The 16,880-nt window shown below is 37.0% G+C and overlaps 1 protein-coding gene across 1 annotated transcript; it reads left to right on the plus strand.

Moving 5' to 3' along the window:
* The first annotated feature begins 11,738 nt into the window (after positions 1-11,738).
* On the plus strand, positions 11,739-16,204 carry LOC125490219. The gene has a single exon (XM_048628743.1). It carries the CDS (start codon positions 11,807-11,809, stop codon positions 12,725-12,727), a length of 921 nt encoding a protein of 306 aa, XP_048484700.1. The 5' UTR covers positions 11,739-11,806; the 3' UTR covers positions 12,728-16,204.
* The last annotated feature ends 676 nt before the right edge of the window (positions 16,205-16,880 follow it).

Genomic DNA, 16,880 nt, shown 5'->3' on the forward strand with positions numbered 1-16,880 from the left:
GTGAATGATGCACATAATGCTGGATTTATGAATGGTCTGTTAGATTTTCTTCGTGGGACTCATCCAGTTAACAAGGGTAATAATCCTTAAACGCGTCGTCAGCAAATCCGTTATTGAGACTGTAACTAACAGAATCATGAGAAACCAGGTCTTAGTTGCCCAAATAGAGACTCAACCGAAATTTGATATAATCAAAGAAGTCAAATCCATCATTATTATTGTATGGATCCGGCGTCCCCCCACCTCCCACCTGCGCCCGGCTCACGTACAAATAACCATGTAAATCTGACAAATAGCATCACATTCATATTAGAGCGGAGTTTTCTAAAGCCGTACAGCCAAAAAATAAATGTAAAAGAAACTCCTTTCAGGCCGCGGCCTTTATTCGTCGAAATTTGCGGCTTCCCCGAATGTGTATACGGATTATTTCTGACGGTTATTAATCGTCCTGTGTGTAGCCAAGATGTCTGCCAAATTAATGCTTGTTGGTGTCGGTGGAAATTAGTTGCTTTTACTCAAAAAATGCTTGAGTGGTTTTTGCTTGGCAAATTGTCTTATACTTATAAACGTGGCTTTATGGTAAACATTCAAGGAGCTTCTTACAATTAATTCTCCCTTTTATTAAATGGCTGTATACTGTAAAGGTTTTCATAAATAAATATAGTAAAGTTTTTTTTATTTCTCTAAAATCTCTAGATAAAACACTAACAATAAGACTAATTTATAAAACAGATATAAAACTGTGAATATTCCGTATAAATTTCGCACTAAGCTAATCTTTACAACTTACGTAAGAATAAAAAACCTGCATTAAAACTAAAGCTATCATACAACTTATGTTATAATATATTCACTTCCAACATCAACTACCATCGTCATCTCACCGCCCGGTCCGAATGATCGTAAAATTTACTATCCATCTAGCTACTAGTGCCTTTATACCTACTTAGCATTAATGTGTTTACCGTTTTACGATGCAGTCTGCAGGGTTCTTTAGAGCTCATAGTTTTGTTCGTCAATTAAACTCGTGCTACACGTAGAATAATAATAAATGAAGTGACCGAGGAGTATACAGGGTGTTGCAAAAACGGTATACTAAGCCGAAACCTTAATGTGCAGCATGGTATATCTAAGCCCGAAACTGAAATCAGAATTTCACGTGACTTTTACTATGGAGAATGTTTTTTTTAATCGCGAATTTTGAAATTCTGATTTCTGTTTCGGGCTTAGATATACCATGCTGCACATTAAGGTTTCGGCTTAGTATACCCTTTTTGCAACATTCTGTATAGGTATCAAAATTATTCAGTACCTATTGTAAAACTAGACAGTGAAGTCTGAACGTATAGCTGAACACAAAAGAGTAGAGATTAATGTTTTTGGAACTAAACAGATTTAAACCTGGCAATAAAAAAAAACTTGAGATTTGTGGTCTGTTTCTATGGTTTGAATGTCAAACTCGCCCTGTTCCTGTATAAACAAATCGAATTTTGCTTAATTTTGGAGTTTTGTGGATTGTTGAGTTTGTTCACGAGGTGAAAATTAATAATACCATTCGCAGCGAAGCTAGACAGATGATTTACAGCGTTTGCCTACGATGTTTGGCGGAGAATGAGGCTGGAGAAGTATTAGTCAATATATACGATGTTTATGAAAGAGCAGCGTTTTATACTGGTGAGTAGGTACTTAATTTCTAACCATTAACATACATTGCTTATATTTCTTGTAAAAAAGTACTATTTTGATGTTATAGAATGCCTTTCAATGTCTATTTCTTATTCTTATAGAGGTTAGAAAATACTAGTGTCAAACGTTACATGACATCAGGGTCTGGATGCTAATGTTGTTAAAACATCAGGTCTAGATACTTTTTTACTAACCCCCGACTCAAAAAGGGTATCGATAAGTTTTACAGCTGTAGGTGTTTATGTGTGTCGGTCTCTCCGTGTTAGAGTAATATGTAATGCCGAGTTGCAGAAAGGGACTTTAAGCTAATGTCGACATTAAATCTATGTCTGTCTCTTTCTGTCCGTATACTGTCAAAGCAAGGCAACAATACATTTAATGCCGACATTAACTTAAAAATCCTTTCTGCAACTCAGTGTAAGAGTCGGTATAAATTCCCCAGACATAATAATTTGCAAGTCACTGCTTTTCTGACCAATTAAATAATTTGTTGCAGGAAAATCGGTAAACACAGTTTAAGAAGAATTGCCGGGGCACATTTGAACTTTTTCCTGAGCAAGAAAAAACTGTAATAAAATATCGATGTGTGATACTATCACTTTTCTCCTATATTAATTACATAATGGGATAACCAACACGTGTTTCAGTGTAAAAAAACATTATGAAATACACAATGAAATAAAAGTTACAGTTGATTTGATTTAATTAAATTCATTCAAGACTGCCCCCCTCTCTCCTACTAATTTCTTCTCTTAAGATAAACCTCCCCAAAAAGTGGCATTTTATAATTAGTAAATATTTGAAACATTTCTCGTTTTAATTTTTTCTGCTAAAGTATCGTGATACTTTTGTCCGTTTTCTATATTATAATAGTGTGGCCACTTTCTTAGATTGCCACGCCCTCAATTATTTTCTACTCTTTTATGTTCAGCTATATACTCAATTCACTTTTGACATAACCCCTGGTTCATTATTTCTCCATTGGAGACCACGAACAGGCAAGCGTGTCGTAAGATACGCTGCAGCTATAGACTGACGAGCTTAAACAGATGTGCGGTAGTTTCTGGATGAGGAAGGCTGAGGACAGAGTGTTGTAGCGCTTTATCGGATTTCGGGCTGATGATGATGATGACGTAACCTAATCATATTGAAAAAAACACACACACAAAAAACACGCACTCACGCCTTGTACTAATGTACTCCCTTGCGGGGTAGGCAGAGGTGCATTGCTGCACCCACTTTTCGCCAGAGTGTTAATCATATTAACTTCGGTGATATAACGTGCTTGTTGCTCGATCTATGCTAACGTGCCTCCGGGACGTTAACTCATGTTCCTAACACGGCGTCCGTAAGCTGTGAATAAATAAACAGGACCGCGTTACGCGTAAGTACGTCTAAGTGTTACAAGTTATAAATGGGGGGCTATCACACCTTGGTTTAACACTTTAAGTACGGTCGAATCACTTGAATTATGCACCGAAGCCGGCCGAAGACAAATGAGTGTAATAGCTGGATATTAATGAGATTCGGCTAAGAAATTAATCTTGCACCGCCCGGTTATAAACGAGCCAAGGTCAGGGAGGCCGCCTGGCATTCATTAATACTGTAGTGGCATAATACGCTACACCCGTAGATAGAAGACCAGTTACGCAGGTGACAATCATTGATATGAATCGTACTTATGACTTATAAGTGAAAGGAAAAGTGATAAGTACACTTTTAAATGAAACAGGAAATTTATTATAAAATTTGGTATATCTAAAGTACTTGTATTAGATTCATGTCGATGAAAATTTTATCAACTTAAATAAACAATTTTCTATAGTCTTAATTATAGTGTTTCAAGTGATATCACTGCAATCAGTCCCTCTGGTCTTAAGTAAGACTCGTCGTCCTGTCCATTTAGCTCGCTGAGACAAATTTATTGCTCACCCTAGGTAAAAGCGCAATAATTCTAGTCTTCAACGATCTCCCATACAATCCGGTTAGCCTAATTGTTTTAGAATAATGTTAAGATTATACTAAGCAAGTATGCTCTCACATGCTACGCCGCTACGAGTCTGCTACGAGTTTTCGTAGCAATAGTCGTAGCAGCTACGATTTTAGCTACGAAAAGTCGCAGCTACCATAATGAATGACACTTAAATGTTCAATGAAGATTCAAGAACGAATGTTGTCCTCCTATGGACGATGGTTGAAGAAAACATTTAAAAATGGCTAAGGTTGCCCTAAATTTAACCATAAATTTATGGCCACCAATGTCTAGAAAAATCTGTAACTAATTTCCTAAACAGCCACAAAAAGAAGTTTATAACTGAATCTTAATCCCGTATTCAACAAAGTACATAATAGAATTCAAAATTACAAAAGTCACATAATACTGAGTATAATTTCCCCGATGTCTCTGAAGGGGATTGATTTTGAATCAAAGATTGCATTTTAATAAAACGAAATGTATTTGCAATGCAGATGGCGGCACGATAACTTTATCTTCTGAGTTCAGTCGAATCGAGTTCTTCTCCAATATTTTATGTATCTTCAACGTGGTGTAGTGTCGCGCTTAGGAGTATATTCAGTGGGTATATTATATTGTAAGTACGTATATTTCAACTTTGAATATAAATCTTGTGTTAGGACTTCAAAGTGGTTGGAAGTAGTAGAATAGATGAAAACTTTTTAAAAATAGTACACTTGATATAGTAACCTCAAAAAAAATCTAACTTAATTACTTATGTATGTATTTAGATACTATACTACGTTACGTACAGACTAATAGTATAATACCCACATTAATATTGTAGGCACCCATCTGAGAATATGAATGCACATATCTTATTCTATTAGCTAGCGACTAATTTATCGCGGGTACGAGATAATAAATGTACCGAAAGGTTCCGTCTGATAAACAGGGACTTATTATGGATATTTAAATCTAACATTATACATAATTTATTGGGAGATATATCTGAGGGTGATTTGTCTTTTACAAATTTACTATGCAATGCTATTAGTTTATTCATAATTTACCATTGGTACCGGGCATATTGAAAAAGGAAAAAAAATTGAAAATGGTTTATTTACTCTGGAATAAAATAAAGGGCCCCGTACAAATGGATAAGGTACAAATTGGTATACAGGAAGTAATTTAAATCTCTGAAATTAGACATGAAAAAAGTCGGAGCACTGTTCTTAAAGAAAAGTAGTGAAAATTTTACGGTAAACTTTAAAAACACAGCTTCCAACGAGTCAAAAAGAGTAGTTTGCAGAGACGGAAGATGTGATAAAACTGAACAACTTTCCTTTAACGAGTCTTTTGAAAGAGCAACAACTATTTTGAACCAGTTGAGGCTTAAAATACATGTGTTGCCATGTTACTCATTTTTTTATTTTTTCAGGGCAAGTATGTAGGTAAGTATGTATTATTTTATTTATAACGAATAAACAGTAAGTAACTGTATGAGCTAACTTTTTGTTTGTGAAGTTTACCATTTTATATCATATCAGAGATATTAAATTCAATGTTTACGAGATTTCGTGAGTAAAACAAAAATATTTCATAATTATCAAGTTCTCTGTTTTTTTTACTTTTAATTTAAAATGAAATAAGTAAGTAAATATATACTTAAGTGGTTTTAAATATAAACAACATATTTTTACATCTACAACCACTTAAGTATATCCTTATTTTAATTTACCGAAAACTTCACAGAAATAAAAGCACCAGATTCTCCAACAGCGGACTGAGGGCTATTGTTTTAATGAATTCAAGCAACTTCCGTCCAGAAAGTTCCGCCGAGTTGGAAACATTACCTGCAGCTAATTCCGATACCGGGTTCACCCATTCTACTACTCTATGCCATAGGGTGCTTACATAGAGAATCGGGTTTTCTGTATCTAGCTGATAGCATGACATTTAAAAATCCGGGAAATGCTCTGTGAGTGAGCGCTTTCGCATAATCAGGTTATCGGTACAGCTAGATACAGAAAACCCGATTCTCTATGTAAGCACTCTATGTCTCTGTATCTACAGGGAACCCGATTCTCTATGTAAGCAACCTAAGAAAGAAAGAAAGAAGCATCATCATTGTCTTTGGCCCATATTTGTCGACTACTAGAAATACACTTTATTCTCGGCCTTCCTCATTCAACCTACCGACAGCCTGACTAATTCCGTTCTACGCTATCGTCTATACAAGTATACTGAGTGTTATAAAACCTGCATGATTGGAATTACATTCATTTAAAGCTTGCCCAGGCTAAATTATTATTTATTAAAATTAAACATCCGTTTTCGTGTCGATCATTAAGTATGCTTTTGGTTTAGGAAAACTACAAGAAACGACAAACGCAGAAATTTTTTTTTTGCTGTTTCAGTTTTCAAATTAATTAGGTACAACTCTTTTGAAAACATCGTGGGGACAGAAGTTGTAAAAGTCTTATTTTACGACGACCTATAATCTATCCTTAGTATCTAGAGTTCGCTCTAGTACGTATGTATAAACTGCTCGTTTACTAGAATAGGGTGCAAGTGAACCGGAGGTCTGTCGATAAGCCAAGTTTTTTTCCACCTCCCCATATACCAGCGTAATGAGGTTTAAACTTTATTGGTTTCCCTTTGAATTGGTCGAGGTGATTCGTTATTGTGTCTAAACTTGGTCGGAGGTTCGTGTGGTGTGGAGGCATTGCACAAAACCTGCGGAAGTTTATGTTCTGACCCCTTAGCATGAATTTTCATCGTGAACGTGACGTGAAATTGCTCGATGAATTTTGAAGGGAAATTTATTTCTGCTACCGACGGCCAGGGGCGCTGTTCATATTTTCATACAAAATTACTCGATGAATTCTACTTCACATTCACGATGAAAATTCATGCTAAGGGGCCAGTACTACCACTATGGCCGCTCCCACTTCGTTTTGCAGCAGTGTTTCTGCATAAGGTAACCCTTCGCTACTCAAATTATTTCATTTGTTTTCGCCCTTAACTCAAGGGGTTAAATTTAAAGCCAAAACAAGGCGAGATTTATATTTATATTTCCTATGGCCGATTGAGGGTTTTTAACAGTGGGATACATGAAAACTGTGACAAACCATGGTGAGAGGATGATTGCAAGGTTAATGCCCACGAAGGTATCAAACCTCATTTGAAAAAAATGAAATACGCCGCCTTTTTATCAAACAGTTTTTTTTTTGACTCGACACGACTTTCACGCCGTTTTGTAGCGAATAACCCCAATATTGTTCAACTAATTTAATAGGTACTAGTTTGATAAAAAGGCAGCGTTTTTTTTTTAATGAGGTTTGCACATCAGCCTCGAGAGTTTATGCATTATTTTGTTATTTAAACGTTTTGTTTCCCGTATTAGACCCAAAACAAAGTTGCGTGCGATTGAGTTCTAACTAAATTTGACATGACATTGATGTCGATTCTGAAGGCAGAAATTCTAAATTTAGTGCTGTCAAAACCTTAATTTCTTTGTTTAAAATTCGACTCTATGATTGTTTCCGTAAATGTCATTTTATGCTAGCAATTTTTTTAGTTTGACAGCGTTAAAATTAGAATTTCTGCCTTCAGAATCGACATCATTGTGGTAACTTTTTTAATTGAATCTAATTTCTTATCAGGTATATTTGGCCATGGTTAAAAGATGTTTGTTGTGATACAGTATGTTTATTCACTCATGTGAATTGGCATTGGCCACACTACACTCAGTCAGTTTAATAAATTGATCTGTAAGTAATTCATTTACAATCAATGTATGGGGTGATTTATCCATCATACCGAAAATTTAACATAATTAATGAATAAACTGTAATCTTTTGTCCGAATACTTGCACAAAGTGAAATGAAAAATTGTTACCGGCGAATCCAATTTGCGAAACGAAATAAATATATACTTCGGACTTTTTGTTCATTATTCATCAATCACATTTAATTAACACAAAGAAAAGTTTTAAACAACACAATTTAACAAAGGCTATAAACTACAGTTGAGCGGGAGTTTAAGGCGAACAAGAACTTTGTCTGATTAATTTAATATCCCGGTTGAGTCTTGCGATGTTCCTTATCTCTAAACAGTATTTTAAAATTCAACATATTTTTGTAAACACTTGCCACCGGTAGACGACAATATGGTGACTGAATAATACCAGAGTGACTGGCTCAAAGCCTAAAAACATTTTTGAATGGCTAATCCATTCACCACCGCGACGAACCCTAGTTCTGTTGCCGCTGCACAGGTTCTTTTTCGACATAGGTAATCATCACTATATCACGATTCGCCATAAATACGGCGCTGTTTACGAGTTTATCGACGTAGATAACAGCCCCGTGCCGCGGCAGCAGCTCTATTGTTTGTCATGGGCACGCTAAGAAGAAAAAGACGGACTGACAGATTCATATACGGTATATATGATATGCCTCTACCTTCTTTTCTAACAGTGATAAAAATGATGCATAAAATACTCTTCTTCCGCGCGCAGACAAAAAGCCATTACATATAAAAATCGTTACCGAGCCAATAAGAGAGATTTGCATACAAGTTCCTAGCTTGTACTAAGTGTTCGCCGCACGCTACACTCTAAAACGAAATCTGTGAGTATAACAGTAAGCCTACTACTGTTTTTATTTACTATATTACGCTGGTCCACTGCGTGTTTGTGGGTTCACATATCTAGGTTTGCTAAATCTAGATATATTAAGGTTTCCTCACGATGTTTTCCATCACCGTTAGGGCGATAATGGATTACATTCAATTACATTGTACTTAAATTCCAAAGAACTCACTGTTACATCACCGCCGAGATTCAAACCCGCCCATTATTATGATACATATTCATTGTCGATTGTCGAAAGCATTATTTTGCATCAGACCCTAGGTTCGAAAATAATAGTCGTAGATAGGTGCGGTGCGGTGCGGTGCGGTGGATAGAGCGGTGGTAGCTCAGTCGAGTAAGCGCCCGCTTCTCACGCAAGAGATGCGGGTTCGAATCCTGGCGCTGACATACATGTAACCAATTCTAGATATGTGAACCCACCAACCCGCAGTGGACCAGCGTGGTAGGAAATGGTCCAAGCTTAGGAAGGCAGTTTAGACCTTGGGAATATACACAAAGGTTCCACTCTAGAGAGCCAGGTGCAGGTACTTACACCCCCACAGAGAATAGAATAGAATAGGTGCAAAATCCCTATCCAAGTAGACAATCTTCAATTCCTCTTTATCTTATCCGAGTGCTATCTTCAAACGGTTGTCTACCCTCCGCACAGAGCTCGCGATATTGCATCGACATCGACTTGCATTTCCGTTACATCTCTAGGATTTTTAGCCAAACTGCTCTGTGCTTAGCCAATATCGGAGTGAGCCGAGTGTTTGGCTAGCAGATGCTTTGAGAAACACCCTGTATAGCGGGTCTGAAGTGTTTGTGAGAAAGTGCTGGCTTACGGAAATGAAGCGGGGTTAGCGAATGCGTTTTGTTTTTGACTTTCGACGTTGAAAGAGGGGTTTTAAAAATATATATATAATATTACTGTCCTTATTATATGCACGTTGCATGATCGAGTGAACCAGCTTTTAACAAATTAACCATCCCCTCTACATATTTCACTAGTGAAACTTATACAGCGTGGAGGTGACTTATCGCCCTCAAGGGGGTACATCGGGGATTGGAGGTTTTTTATACTTTAGCATGAGAGCATAAAGGAATTTGTTATTATAAGTTTTCCTCTTAAAGAAAACCAAGGGGTCCGTTTAAAAGATTTTCGATTGGTTTGCTGGTTTTTGGCACCTAAAATGATAGCTTAAGTTTTTAATATAATATAGAATTATAATTTTAATATCTGTCTTAAAAATGTTAGTTGTATAAGCTGCTGGTGTTCCAGTTTAAATAAATAAATAAATAAATAAATAGAATGATATTCCGTATGATTTTTTTCTTTTCATTTTTTGGTATGGAACCCTTGAAATACCTACATCTGTTTTTGCTATCGAAGACATTCGAAACGGTACAAAAACTACTGTTATAAAATCTAAGTCTTGCAACATCTGGCCTGCCCACACTAATGAGCTTACCGGGGTATTTGGCACACACATATCTTACGCTTAAAGTTACCCTACTCAAACAGTGCGCTTATTGTGGATCCCTATTCAATAAACCTTTCGACTTCAATTCTTTTTTCTTTGGTATTTTTTTTTCACATCTTTGGGTGCACCAGTTGGAGTTGGGGAATTTATTGCTCTATTTTGCTTTGTCTTTCAACGGGTTTGCGGGGTACCAAAGCAAGATTGGAGTAGATGTCTATAGTATAAGTACATTTGTAGGTAGGTAGACACAGTACTTAGAAACAGTAGGAGTAGTAATCTCCTTTTATAAGACAATATAATCCCATCAAAAACAATACTTGTCAAAAAAACCAAGTCTCGTAACTCAGTTGTTCTACGGTAAAAAGTTGTGAGATCCATGTCTTATCCACGCACGCATCTCAATTTAAAAAATATTTAATGTTTTATATAGATACATTGACTTGGTCATCGCACTAAATAATTAAATTAACACGTGTTTCCATGCGATGGCATGGAAACACGTGTATAGCAACTGTACATGTAGAACAACTCTACATGTAGAACAACTGAGTTACGAGATTTGTTTTTTTTAACCGACTTCAAAAAAAGGAGGAGGTTCTCAATTCGTCGGGATCTTTTTTTTTTTTTTTTTTTTTTAATTTTTTTTTATGTATGTTCACCGATTACTCCGCCGTTTATGGACCGATTTTGAAAATTCTTTTTTTGTTGTATTGGGTTGAGCTCCCAGGTGGTCCCATTTTTTTTTCAGAATTTTATCTCACCCCCCAGGGGGGGTAAAGGGGTAAAAACAGGGTATGAATTTCCATTTTGGGCACATATTAACCGATTCTAATGAAATTAAGAATGTAAATATAGTTCTTATAACAAAAAAATATGATGGTGACCTTGAGCTGATCTGATGATGGAAACGGAAGGCAGTCAGGGGAACTCCTCAACGGTATATAGTAACTACTTCGTGTTTAGGCTTGAATGATTCGTATTGATTAGTAGGACTTTTTGGTATCATTTGCACCTTACTTTTGATTGAAAAATATTGCAAATAAACTAAAAACTATAAAATAAAATAATAATTAAAAAAATTATAAAACCGACTTCAAAAAACCACTAAAATGTAAGAAATAATTAAGTTGGTGCCATATTTCTTCAGATTACTTTGTCACCGCACCAACATCAAAAGAGAACAGTTCCTGCTTAGGTATATTTGTACTGTCACATACGAGTAGAATTTGTGTAAACCTTAAATTATTGACAAGTATTGTTTTTGATGGGATCTCATTTCTTTTTGTATTTTGTAGACAGTTCTACTTTTTTTTCTTTTCGGTACCTTCTAGGTACGTAGGTGCGTTAACTTAGTTTGGTAGGTACCTACCTACATAAATCGCAAACTTCCTCCTGCCTGCATGGTTATTGAAAATTTACTCTTCTAGTTTTATTCACAACGAAGTTACAGGGGGTCGAAAATGGCCTGAATTGCTTCGAGAACAGGATGGTACGGCCGTGCCACTTTTTTGCTCGACTTGGTGGGGGCACTGCCGTACCTCCAGATTATCTCAAGGGTCTCCCGTTAATTAATGGTGCAACCTTTTAAAGTTCGCCAGTTGGCAGTGGATTTTAACAGTCATATTTTATGACGTAATCAAACTTACAGCCACAATTTTCAGCACGGGTTCACAGTGAAGACGATATACTATCCAGAATAAGTCCGCAGAACTGTTCCTAGTATGATAGTGTATTTGTTCTCGCGAGTGCTACTTCGCTCCACTTTACATTCGCTTGCAAGTCTTATTCATGTATTTACTTAAAGTTTGGTAAAGTTACCCGTTTGGTAGGTATTTATTTAATATTAAGGAGCTGTGGAGATTTTACAGGCTCTGGCAATTTGAAATGTTGATGTATATAATCTGATGATAGTAATGCTATTTGAAGACCTATACAATATCATTCCGCGCCGTTCGTTCATTCCGCGCCGTTCGTTCAAGCCTAACACACGCCTCTCGCTGCGCGTCGATCTGCGATTACGTGTTACTCAAATTTTTGTAAACATGCCGGTTTGTGGAAGTTGTGAGGAAGACGTCACCGATGCAATCCTTTGCACCGTATGTGATAAGCATTACGACTTCGGCTGTGCCGGAATAACAGAAGCTAAATACCGGAGATTAGGCGAGCGTAAGAAGAAAGAGTGGAGCTGCCACACCTGTAACTTCAATGCGCCCACCACAGACGCCCCGCTGCCCTCAACATCTTCAACATCGACTCCGCCTACCTTGGAGATGGTCATGCAGCGTCTCGACAGTCTATCACTGCAACTGGCCCCGCTCAAGAGTCTCGAGGTCATCAAGAGTGATATATCTAAGTTGAAGACATCGACGAATAATATAGCGAAGCGAATTGACTCCCTTGAAGCTCGTGTCACCAAAGTCGAAGATACACAGCCGGAAACAGGTCTGTTGAACAACAAGATTCTCCAACTTGAATCCGCCTTAGAGTTGAAGGACCAGTGGCTGCGCGCTAACAATTGCGAAATAAAAGGAATCCCACAAAAGCATGGTGAGAATCTTTTCGATTTCCTATTCAAAGTTGGGCAAACCATATCATATCCCGTGAGCAAGGAGAAGATAAATTTCATAGCCCGAGTTCCAGCTCGTGACGGCGGTAAGACGTCTGTTAAGCCAATTATAGTCTCGTTCACGAACAGATATGACAAAGAGAACTTTGTAGCTGCTGGACGAGCCATGAAAGGACTTAATCTGTCATCCATAGGGCTGCAAGGATCGAACACCATCTACATTAATGACCACCTCACAGCGCAGCAAAAGCAGCTACTTGGATCCGCGAAGTCCTTAGCAAAGGAAAAGGATTTTCAGTTCATCTGGGTGAGCCACGGAAAAATCCTTGCCCGCCGGAATCCTGCATCCCCGGTTATTCAGATCAAGACTCAAAACGATCTAACCAAAATAAACTAATATTATATTATGACGTAGCATCTAGTTACCTTAACTTAACTGTCGTAGTTACGTCTGTGTGCTTTTGTCTACTTTACATGTTGTTGAACCAGTTTCCAGTTGTAATTGCCGCTTATGAATTGATGCCACTTACTAAACTAAACGTTATTACAATATACACACCGCTTATTTTTCATTATCGCTATTCGATGCTACTGCTGTTGTTTACCTGCCTCGGTATTCATCCTTATCTATATGCCTACTTATTCGCCTCGCAAATGTTTGAGTCATTCGTTGATATATATTTAGCCGTGCATTTTTTAATAAACTATACGCTTGAAATAATTAATAACTGCCAGCTTATGTTGTTACTTGTACTTACAAATAGGTATAAGTATAGTGTTTACCCAAGCAGATTATTTGAGTTAATTTCGTTGAACTTAGGTACTTTTCGCGCTTGCGCAGCCACCTATCTATCACTCGTTTATTCGTCACTATATCTGTATACCTATAATAATCCATTTAGATTCGCACAATTAGTTACTATTATTACTCATTCTAATGTCGAACTTTAGAGTGTACTACCAGAACGCCCGCGGACTTAGGACTAAGACAGACACTTTTAAACGTAATGTTGCGCTAAACGATTATGATGTAATTACCATAACTGAGACATGGTTATTGGACGGCATTATGAACAGTGAGCTATTCGATGATCGGTACTGCGTATGGCGTAGGGACAGAGACTATGCTCGTACTAAGCAGTCTCGAGGCGGGGGCGTACTGATAGCGGCCAAGCGCACTCTCCAGCTGCACTGTAATGAGAACTGGAAATCCACCGCCGAAGATATCTGGGTAACTATAACTATTCCACGCTGGGGTAAACTGCCCTCATACAAACTACACCTTTGCACTTTATACCTATGCTCAGAAAACAATGGCCTAAACTTTAACATTCAATTACGAAACTTTATTAGTAATATAAACACTATCATAACTAACTCCGAAGGTGACAAATTTATGTTGTTGGGAGATTTCAATATGAGTAGCATCACCTGGGAAGCTGCGGATATTGGCTTCATAGCCACTGATGTAACTAGCGATCATGTTGCAGACTTTGTTGACTCACTCAATATTCTTAACCTAACTCAATACAACGGTATAGTCAACAACTTTGACAGGATCCTTGACCTGATCTTATGCAACGACTATATTTCTGTGTATGCTTGCGTAGACCCCCTAGTTTCAGAAGACCCATACCACAGGGCACTTTGCATAAATGTCTCGTTTATTAATTTTAAGCCACTAATTGAAAAACCACGTAAAGTGTATTCTTACCATCGGGGTGACTATGACGCTGTTTGCTCAGGGATCTCTGAAATTAATTGGTCACAGCAATTAATGCTGAATAATATAGACGACGCCTTAGAAATTTTCTACAACATCATCTATGATCTCCGAGATAAGTATATCCCATTACGTTCTGCATCCAAAAATAACTATCCTCCATGGTACAGTACCCCTCTTATAAAAATTATTAAAGAAAAATATAAATTTCACCGCAAATATAAAATATACGGTAATATTAGCGATAATTTATCTTACAAACTTCTTCGTGATAGAGCAGTAAAAATGGAGAAAGAATGTCACGATACCTACATATCTCGTATGGAAGAATCCATAGCAGTCAACCCGAAAATGTTTTGGTCTTATCTTAAACAAAACCGTACTAATAGCGCTCTTCCCGCCTCCATGTCATATGCAGGTACCATCGCATCATCAGGCGAAGCAATCAGCGAACTCTTCTCTAGGTTCTTCCACTCCACGTTTCTTAGTGGTGGTTCTAATACCCCAGCTTCCGATACTAAAGTTCATCACTCATCCAGTGACATCTTCACTATTGAAATTAACCAACCAGAAGTCGAAAGATTACTTGGGACTCTCGACATTAGTAAATCGGCAGGTCCAGATATGCTTCCCGCAATATTTTTTGTCAAGTGTGCTAAGGAAATAAGTGTACCTTTATCCCTACTGTTCAAAAAAAGCATCGACGAAGGTGTAATGCCGCACAAATGGAAGTCCGCATTTATTACTCCCATTCACAAATCAGGATCAAGAGACTGTGTTGAACACTATAGGCCCATCTCCAAATTGTGTCTACTAGCTAAAATATTCGAACGAGTCATATATAATCAACTATATGAAAGCATTAAATCTGATTTGAGCCCAACTCAACACGGGTTTCTTAAGAGAAGATCTACAGTTTCTAATTTGATACTCCTTGACGACTTCGTCTCTGATAACATGAACAATGGCAATCAGGTCGACACTATCTACACAGACTATAGTAAGGCCTTCGATAGGATAGATCACAGACTGCTCTTAATGAAATTGTGTGATTTGGGTATTCGAGGTGATCTCTTTCGTTGGTTCACGTCATATGTACGTAATAGAACTCAGGCCGTGGTGCTAAATGGCTACACATCTGCTTGGCGTAACATTCCATCCGGAGTTCCCCAAGGATCTCTGCTAGGGCCCTTACTTTTTGTTATATTCATTAGAGATATTGACAACTGTTTTCATCACTCCCATCACTTGCTATTCGCAGACGACATGAAGCTTTTCAGAGTGGTGAATGATGAGTTAGATGCCTCACTTCTCCAAGAAGACTTAAATAGGCTTGATTCTTACTGTGAGCGTAACAAATTGGAATTGAATGTTTCCAAGTGTTACTCTCTCACTTTTACAAGGAAACGTTCCCCATTTAAATCAAATTACACGATAAAAAATCACGCTCTATCCCGTGTGTACCACATTCGTGATTTGGGTGTGATTCAAGATAGTAAGCTGTTATTCGATAAGCATATAGAATCTATAGTTAACAAAGCATCCAAAGCTTTAGGCTTCATTATGCGATCTACTAAACAATTTAAAAGTATGAAGACAGTAAAACTGCTATACTGTTCATATGTACGGAGCAATCTAGAATGCGCTTGTCAGGTATGGAACCCTTGTTACGACATTCACTCGGATAGGATTGAAAAAATTCAGAGGAAATTTACACGATACCTTAAATTTAAGTTTCGTATTCCAAACAGTATGGATTATAATCTGAGATGCATTAAATTCCATCTATTGCCACTTCACCTGCGTAGGACCGTGTCGGATATAATTTACCTCATAAAGCTTGTTAGAGGAATAAGCGACTGTCCTGATCTACTCTCTAAAATTAATATTTATGCACCTGCGCGATCATTTAGAATGAATAAACTTTTCTTTGTGCCAATCGTTCACACTAATTACAGAAGAAACTCCTATATACTAAGAGCGTGTAGTACATTTAACAGGCTGTGCAGCGAAATCGATCTTGACATCTTCAGTAGTAGCATTGAATCATTTAAAACTCATTTTATTCGGACTTTTGTAGCATCAACTCAACAACTTGGCTAAATTAATTAATTAATTAATCATATCTACTCAAGTGGTTCTTATTGTTCTTTTGTTTTTTTTTTTATCTAGATGTGTTAGACTAAAATATTTAATAACTTAAGTGCGCTTTTTTAATATGTTACTAAGTAGGTACTTCTGTACATTTATCTGTGAAAGCTTGTCATTAGCTTTAAGATACCTGTTTTCATGTATTAATTATTTGTGTAACATGCTGTTAGCTTTCCTAATAAAATAAAATAAAATAAATAAAATAAACAACTAATAATATGCAGTAATTAGCAGTAAAGGTACCTCTTCTAAAAAAATACATCCAAATCTTATTGTATGAGACACTCGTACATTCAAATCTCACTCTTACGACGTATGAAATAAAGAACGTCGCGAAGTCCAAATCTAACTAAAGAGGAACAACCTCGTTCATATTGCCAAATTATCTCCGAATTAGTGACGCTCAGTAACTTCCTCAATGTATCTTTCATCTTTACTTGAAATATCTCAATTTACTCGTCACACAATAGACGCTAATTTTTATTAGCATCGGCAATATGAAACTCACTAAATTACCTACATTCAGAGCTTCCAGAGAAATTCTTGAATAACATCTTTATTAAGAATTCAATCATTAATTACAAGTACAAGTCCTAAAAGACCGTTTCAGTAAATCATCTGACAAGACGCTAGCAGAATTGTATTTTTGATAAATGAGTTTTTTTTTGTTTGAAAT

Source organism: Plutella xylostella, chromosome 21, assembly GCF_932276165.1.
Source record: "Plutella xylostella chromosome 21, ilPluXylo3.1, whole genome shotgun sequence".
Classification (NCBI taxonomy): domain Eukaryota; kingdom Metazoa; phylum Arthropoda; class Insecta; order Lepidoptera; family Plutellidae; genus Plutella; species Plutella xylostella.

Excerpts from the sequence above, each read along its gene's own strand:
- LOC125490219 (XM_048628743.1), top strand. The coding sequence starts at position 11,807 with ATGCCGGTTTGTGGAAGTTGTGAGGAAGACGTCACCGATGCAATCCTT.